The 7761-nt window shown below is 39.9% G+C and overlaps 1 protein-coding gene across 3 annotated transcripts in view; it reads right to left on the reverse strand.

Moving 5' to 3' along the window:
- The window catches only part of LOC107677837 (period circadian protein homolog 1-like), an 18022-nt gene extending 10672 nt beyond the window's left edge, over positions 1 to 7350 (reverse strand). For 2 of the 3 annotated variants that reach the window (XM_016472882.1, XM_016472880.1), the window contains exons 1-11: positions 6625 to 7350; positions 5361 to 5614; positions 4919 to 5040; positions 3519 to 3720; positions 3181 to 3381; positions 2885 to 3070; positions 2626 to 2779; positions 1433 to 1676; positions 1105 to 1213; positions 825 to 981; positions 536 to 654 (exon numbers count right to left, since the gene is read on the reverse strand). In XM_016472882.1, the coding sequence (XP_016328368.1) occupies positions 536 to 654; positions 825 to 981; positions 1105 to 1213; positions 1433 to 1676; positions 2626 to 2779; positions 2885 to 3070; positions 3181 to 3381; positions 3519 to 3720; positions 4919 to 5040; positions 5361 to 5614; positions 6625 to 7010 (2134 nt within the window). In that variant the 5' untranslated portion in view covers positions 7011 to 7350. The remainder of the gene's footprint in view (positions 1 to 535; positions 655 to 824; positions 982 to 1104; positions 1214 to 1432; positions 1677 to 2625; positions 2780 to 2884; positions 3071 to 3180; positions 3382 to 3518; positions 3721 to 4918; positions 5041 to 5360; positions 5615 to 6624) is intronic. The other variant, XM_016472881.1, reaches the window with a different exon arrangement.
- Between the last annotated feature and the right edge of the window lie 411 nt (positions 7351 to 7761).

Consider the following 7761-nt stretch of genomic DNA (forward strand, 5'->3'; position numbering starts at 1 on the left):
TATATGTATATATATATATATATATATATATATATATATATATATATATATAGAGAGAGAGAGAGAGAGAGAGAGAGATAGACAGTATTCAAATAAATTAGTTTGGCTTATGGTAGAATTATGAATCATGTCAAGCTATTCAGAAAGTCTAGCTAACAAATATTATTTTGCTGGCCAAATGTCACATTACATAACCAATATTCATGAGTCAAAACTTCACCATAGTAGTATTACTTAGTTTGTGATGTGCTGGTGTTTATGAGTCATTTGGTGCTATGAGACAAATTCAACAAAAAACATGCCATGCACTAATGCTATTAATAGTGCATATATCCATTCCATTCTAATCTTTTAATATTTATGTAAACCTTTAAATAAATAGAGTGTGCTCAAAACTGGCACCTCAGTTTTGCTGTTTTATCAAAATTGGTATCAATAAGTAACATTTTAATGGTAGTTGTATTGTATTAGACTGTAGACATGTAAATACATTGCATCAGTACTATACTGCATTAGTTTATCATTGCAGTGTCACCTTTAGCATTGCCTGGAGCATCCTGTTGTTTGTCATCATCAGAGGTGGAGGAGGCAGTGCAAGAGGAAGAGCCACGCTTCCTCTTCACCGTATTTGGGATGTTACAGCTCTCCAGATACCTGATGAACCAAATAAAACCATGAGTTCATGGCCTGCTGTTGGATTGCTATTACAAGGACTAGAGATGCTAACTATACAATAAAATTATTAATCTGAAATTCACAACACATAATCAGTGACAGACGTTGTATCTTCAGGATTCAGTGCATTAATGATATGAAACACGAACCTTACAATACTATCCAAGCAGTTGATTTGCTGATAAGAGTAGGTGGTGGGCGGCTCCTTACGCACGATCAGGGAGGGTGCGGAGCTCTTCGAGGGTGGTGCAGCTCTAGGACTGAGACTGGGGCCCGGCACTGCTGCTCCACCTGCTTGCAAAGCACCTGTTTATCAGACAGAGAACATCTTGAAACTAACAACTTTAAAAAAAAAGAAAGAAATGAAACCGAGCAACTAAAGGCTGTGTCCTTACATTAACTATGAATATACTGTGAGTGATTTTGTACCTGCAGTGGAATGTCTTTTAGGTGGAGGTCGGTTGCGGGATTCAATGAAGACTTGTTGTCCACTGGTCTTCACCATGTGAACATCTTTGCAGATTTGCTGGAAGGTCATCTGTTTGAAATGCAGTTCATTTAATTTAAATGTTTACTATCCATCTCTGGCCTGTCTTTTATTTATATGAATAGTCCTAACAAGCACCTCAATACATAATATTTAAGGCCAAGAGAGATTTTTTAGGTCAAACACGGACTGACCCCTGCTGAAATGAGGGGCTTTAAATGTACAATATTAACATAACAGGGTTTAAGTGCTGTGTCTTTAAACACTCACAGGTTTTTGGAGCTGTGAGGGGTCCTCCAGACCCGGTCCACTGCTGTCTGATGAGGAGGCGGCACTGGGCTGGTGCTTGTGGGATCCATTGCTGGCCAGGCTGCTGTAGCCCTGAGAGCTGCCGCTGTGGACAGGCTGCACCAGGAGCCTGTGGATTTGCTCACTGAGCTGAGCGATGTCTGGGGACAAGGTCCGCTCCTCCAGACCCCTCGACAAGGTAAAGACGTCCTCATTCAGTGGAGACCTGGAAGGAAAGAATCAAGAGGTAATTGTGTGTATGTACAGAGTACAATAAGTAGACTGTGTGTTTGTTAGTGGTGGGCATTTTGAATTTCTCTAGGGAATCATTTTACCAAAAGGCTTCAGTTCAGTTTCATTCACTCATTCTGATTCACTGACTTTTCCTGTGCGTTACATCAATACATCAGTAGATTAGGTAGCGAACAGTAAGTGTCTTTTCGAGTGCTATGAGCAAGTCATTAAATCATTCACACAAAAGATTTGCTCAAAAACCCTTCACTCAAATGGATTCAGAATTTGTTGGGAAAAATGATTGAGAGTTATAATATTGACCATACCAAGACCAAACCAATGCATTTTCAATAAGGTACTCACAATTACAGTCATTTTAATTGTACACAGTCATTAGCTTCTGCTTCTGCTCCCCCTTTTGATGAACTGAATAACTGTATGAAGCAGTGACAATGTGTGCGCATATACAGTATGTGTAGAAGCACTATGAGTTGGGAGAAAAAAAAAAAAGGTCCTTGGGAAAAGTATTGAGCTCTTGAAAAATCTGTCTGTGTCCACATGACAGAGCATGTGCTTATGAGTGTGATGGAGTGTCTGTTGTGTGGGTGGTATGTGATTGAGGAATTACGTGTGTATGCCTGTGTATTTGTGCTGTGCACATGCCTAGAAGTGTGATGAAGTAGAAAATCAAGGTGCGCACTCACTTTTTTCTTTTTTTTCATGTTAGCTATTCAAATCAGACTCATAAGTGACTGATCTTAAGATTTTCATAAGATTTTTTAAAATGTTTTTAAAGTTTAAATGTTAAGTGACTTGTGCTCACCAAGAGAGTAAAAACTAATGCAGTGAAACATTACATAATTTTAAATAACTGTTTTCTATTTTAATATGTAGGGTGTCTAAAAGTCAATTTTGGACCTTGTGTGTACTCAGGTTCTTACGTTCTGATTTTGTGGCGGCCAACAATGAAGGCCACTTTCCTGCTCCAGGGGTTGATGAAGGAGGACCAAGAGGTGTCTATGGTCAGATACTCTCCATTATGTGTGCACATCCGCAAGGGAGAGTGTTCAAATGGCTGCCCTGCAAACTGAAGTACTGAAAGAGAAAGAAAAAAGTGAAAATGTAAGTATTGTACTGTACTGCTCTCATCAAAGAAAGGAAATCGACAGAGGTTAGAGAGAGGAAGGGAGAGGGACTCACTCTTCTTATGGATGGCCAACATAATGGGTCTGTCATCTGGATGGATGCACAGCAGGACTGGGGTCCCCACCAGTTCCTGAGGCAGGTACCCTAACAGAGGAACTGCCCGCTCATCCACGTCCTGAAAGAGACAGCTGGGGGTGTGACTGGTGGTGAATATCCTCTTATCTGGAGGAATGCGAGGGGCTGAAAGAGGGATGGAGAGAAAGAGAACGAAACCCAAACTAAGTTTAAAAATGCGTTTGTACTTTTTCCATTTGGTTCAAAACGTTATACTTGTTAAACAAGAAATGTACCTTCATATCCTGAGTGCACTCTCTCTGCGATGAGCAAACAGCAGGGTTGAGGGTAAGCCACGTCAGAGTCAGAGTCTTGGAGCGTGAGCAGGTAGGGGGTCAGTCTGAAGGGGTAGTACCTCACATCGCCACTAGTTGAGATATCTCCACTGATGCGACAAAACATGGACTTCTCTTGGGTGCAGTCCACCGGTGTAGAGACTAGTGAAAAGAGAGATCCAAGTTGTTTAAGACTTTAATTGTATTGCAATTACTGGTCTTGGTGGTCCTGGTTCAACAGAGGACACATGATAACATCAATAAGTAACACAACCAAAATACACCATGGACAAACATACCAGAGCCGATGCAAGAGGCCCAAGGAGGTAGTTTGCTGGGCGCAGTGTTGCTGTAGAAGGTGCTCACATCCTGGGGGGCCAAAAGCTCAGAAAACAAAACCCCATGCAGCTTCTCTGGCTTACTGCGCAGAAGAGATGAACCCTGTGGGGAGATGTACACAACCTTCCCAGACAGGAACGAAACCGCCATGGAGAATGTGTCCTGCACAAGAGAAAAAAAGACTCTTTTGTAACTTCTAACAAATACTGAACACAGTGTCTCTTCCTAAACGATACAATCTCTCATGGTATTTTACAAAACAGTATTGTTTATTCTGTTTATTTATTGCGAAAGTATTTTAGTTAATAAAGGTACATTTAGGAAAAACTAATTAAAACCATCAATCCAGCTAAACATGGTGACAGATTCACTGACTGACTCCTGACAGTTTCATCATCATCTCCTCACACCAGTCTCCTTTGTCATCTTCTCCCTTATTTGAAATGTTAGGACACGATGTTTACCCGATTTATCACTTAATATTTTCCAAACCCTATTTGTCTGAACTTTCAGGCACAGGTCAGAGTCAATGGAAGCACAATAAGAAGAAAAGTGTTCAGGGCTAAAGAAAAATCTTAGCCATAGAAACAGGGACATTAACTCTGGCCCCAGTTATGCTACTGGTTTAGACACCCTGTGTGTGTTCTTTTCAATTCTGTTTTTCAGTGCAAGAACACATCTTGTGCGAACACCCCATCCTTTCTCAAATGCTTTTCCATCTACACCCACACAAATTGATTTGACATTATAAATGCAAGACTAGACCAAATAGACAAGTGACGTCCAGGTCAGCTGACTGAACTTATTATCAAGCCCTATCTGACACGTCCCATGTCTGTATTAAATGTGAACAGGGAAAGTATTACTCCATTGTGTAAAGGTTATGTGCTTTCTGGACAAAGGTCTCTAGAGATAATAAGCCAAAATATTCTTGACCACAAACTGTACATCACATAAGGTTTTAAGTATAATCTGTTCATGGAGAAAACGTAGTATTTTCTCTGGATAAAAAGGATGAGCTTGCACCTTGCTTTGGGAAAGATTATATAACTTACTGCTGGTGTGAACAGCAGGTTAGTGTTTCTGTAGCAACTGACTAGGTCTGCAAGACTGAGAAAAGCTGTGTACCATGTTACAGAGAGAGAGTGGAGAAAATGAAAAGAAAAGATGTGAAATTTGAGTCAAAATGATTTTGCCATCTAGATTGTGTCTGTAACTCAAGTCTTGTCTTTGTTGTTGCTGACAGAATTATAAAACCAGTAACTGCATTGATGAGACTGAAACTACCTTTCATACAATAATATTTAAATATTGTGTTACTACAAGAGAGAGGAATGGGTTTGTGTGCAAATCAACGTACTGTATTTTTGAGCGTGTATTCGGAGGTGATATTGTCCAGTTCTTCAACAGTGAAGGAGGAGAGATCCAGACTACAGCCATGACACTCCTCAACATTCCACTGGTGATAATACTCCTGATTGGCTGCAAGATTCAAAGCAAAAAAAGAAAAGCTTTGACATTAACATTATTGGACCCACAAACTCCATTCATATTATAGGTGAAGGGTATAAACCCTGTGCTTCTAGCGGCACCAAACAAAATTCCAAAAATAGTGATTATTTTCAAATGCTTCAATCACAGTGTTTACAATTAATCTACAAATGGCTAATTTATAATTGAAGTTCTGGGGAAATAATTTTCACACTGAAAAAAGTTGATACATCACACCTTTAACTCAATTCAAGCTGTTGCCTTTCCTGTCAAACATAGAACACAAACCAACATATGAAACTCCCTCTCACCTCTGACTTGTCTGACACAGCTGAGGGCGTATTTGAGTGCGTTAAGAGTGCTGGAGCGTCCCTTCATCTTTCTCTCTGGTGGCAGACGGATCTTTAGCTCATTTAGGGCTCTCATCAGCTCTTTCTGGGTCTGGACGCGAGCAGACTGATCACTGCTCCAGCCGCTGGTGGATGGCGGGTCTTGTTCAGAGCTGGCGCTCAACAGGCTGTAAGCCAGAGAGCTGCTGGGTGGAGAGGGGCTGTGAGAGTTTGAGCTGAGGGAGAAGGCATCAAAAACAAGAGAGTAGCAATTTAGACATTTAATTATGAATAACTGAACAGATTTTTGAATATATTTCTAGTCTCTGAAATCTTACTTTCTTCTGAGGAATATATATATTAATCTAAAGAATGTTGTGCAATGGAAAGGTTCCAGGGATATATATATATATATATATATATACACACATATACATATATATATTAATATTAGAGGTCGACCGATATGGGTTTTCACTGGCCGATGCCGGTATTTCGAAATCAGGACAGCTGATGGCCGATATATGATGTTGATATTTCTTTGGCCGATATTTTGGCCGATTTTATTTTCTTCATCTCATAAAGGTGAGTTTGAGTAAATGATTATTGCAGGGTACAAGATAGTAATAGTAGCCTAATTCAGAGTAATAATACATGGCTCAAAACTTAAGCACCTTCAATCGGCCGACCTCTAATATATCTATATATCTATCTATCTATCTATATATATATATATATATATATCTAAGAAACACATTTCAGTTTACATTTCAGAATTTGTTTTTTTAGCATTATAATTTGCATTAGAGTTTAATTTTATATATGAATAATAATTTATTAATCTAAATCACAATCAATCTTAATCTTACTGGGCCCCCTGGCTGAGAACTCTAAAATGAAGGTAGACTCATAAAAGAAAATTGTTACGAATTATCCAAACCCTAATATTGTTTAAACCAGTTTGCTGTTGTTTTTCCCTGTGGAACACAAAATAAGACATTTTGGCAGATGAGGTAAGTACCATAAAAGTATAAGAAAAGTGATGATTGGTGTTCTATAAGTCTCGGGAAGTCATGTAATACCTTTTTAAAAAAAAATATTGACTTGATTTAATGCCAACTCCCTCTGATTTTCAGTTAAGCTTATGACTGAAATTAGTCATAGTGGGACTGAGAACAAATAATTTTTGCAAACATATGCTCTGAGACAACTTTGGGCGATCTGGTATCCATTCTCTTTCTCTCACCTCTTGTTGCTCTCCGTAGTCTCCAGACACATGCCTGAGTCTTTTCCATTCTGACTGGAGGAACTCTGATAACTTTGGTTCGACTGTCTCCCTCTGGATCCATTCCCTCTCTCCATCCCTCCTTCACTTTCCCTCTCCCCAGAGTCATTTCCACTCGATAGTCCATCCGTATCATCAGAATTTGTCCCTCGGTTGTCACCTGCAGATACTTTGTGATCAGATACCCCTCCTGGAGATGATCCTGTCCCGCTATTTATCAGATTTAATGAGAGAGAACTCTCACTCATGCTGCAGGATCTGTTTACAAGCCCTGCTTTTTTCTCGACCCCTCCTGCTCCTCTATCTGTATCATTGCTGGGGGCGGAGTCTGAGTTGTCATCACTCATTATAATACTGTAAAAATAAGCGGTTGCTAAGGTGATAAGATTCAAGAGTTGAATAAGTTCTCTATGTTGGGCTGCTTGAACAACAGTGGGAAATCATTTTGGTGGAAATATTCTTCACAGATTTGTTCCGTAATACAAGAATCATGGCGTATCCGGGTGTCTCACCACCCTGTCCTTTGTCTCAGCTCCTCTGGAACTGCAAATCAAGTAGTGCAAGTGCAAAATATTTTGTTAACTGCAGAATTTGTTGTTCAGCTCAGAAAAACAGACACGACTGGTTGTTACGAAACAGACTTGGCTGCTGCCACAAAGGCAGATGGAGTGTGACAATGCAAAAAAAAAAAGTCTGGCACCAAGTGCTAATATCTGCAAAGGCTGGCCCGTGTGGTCCGATCCAACAGATGAGCTACTGTAGCTCAAATTGCTTGAGAAGTTAATGCTGGGGAATTTGTGTGTGCGCTGTACAGGTCTGGTATAAAGAATGTTTTTGCTCAGGTGGCCAAAATGTCAGCCCAATAGAGAAAAGTCTTTCAGGGTCTGTCTATTCTGTTTGCTTCGCTTTGCCCTCTGTGACACTCTCTCTCTTCTCGGAGGACAGCTGCAAGGAAAAAAGCAAAAGAAAAGGTAAGCATCAGTCTGAAACATGTACAACAAGACATACTGAGCTGGTTAGTCATCTTGTATTAGGTAGCCCCATAAAAATTAACTTAAAGCTACAGTACCTTTCAAAAGTTTGGGGTCAGTAAGATTC

Source organism: Sinocyclocheilus anshuiensis, unplaced genomic scaffold, assembly GCF_001515605.1.
Source record: "Sinocyclocheilus anshuiensis isolate Anshui unplaced genomic scaffold, SAMN03320099.WGS_v1.1 scaffold1077, whole genome shotgun sequence".
NCBI lineage: Eukaryota > Metazoa > Chordata > Actinopteri > Cypriniformes > Cyprinidae > Sinocyclocheilus > Sinocyclocheilus anshuiensis.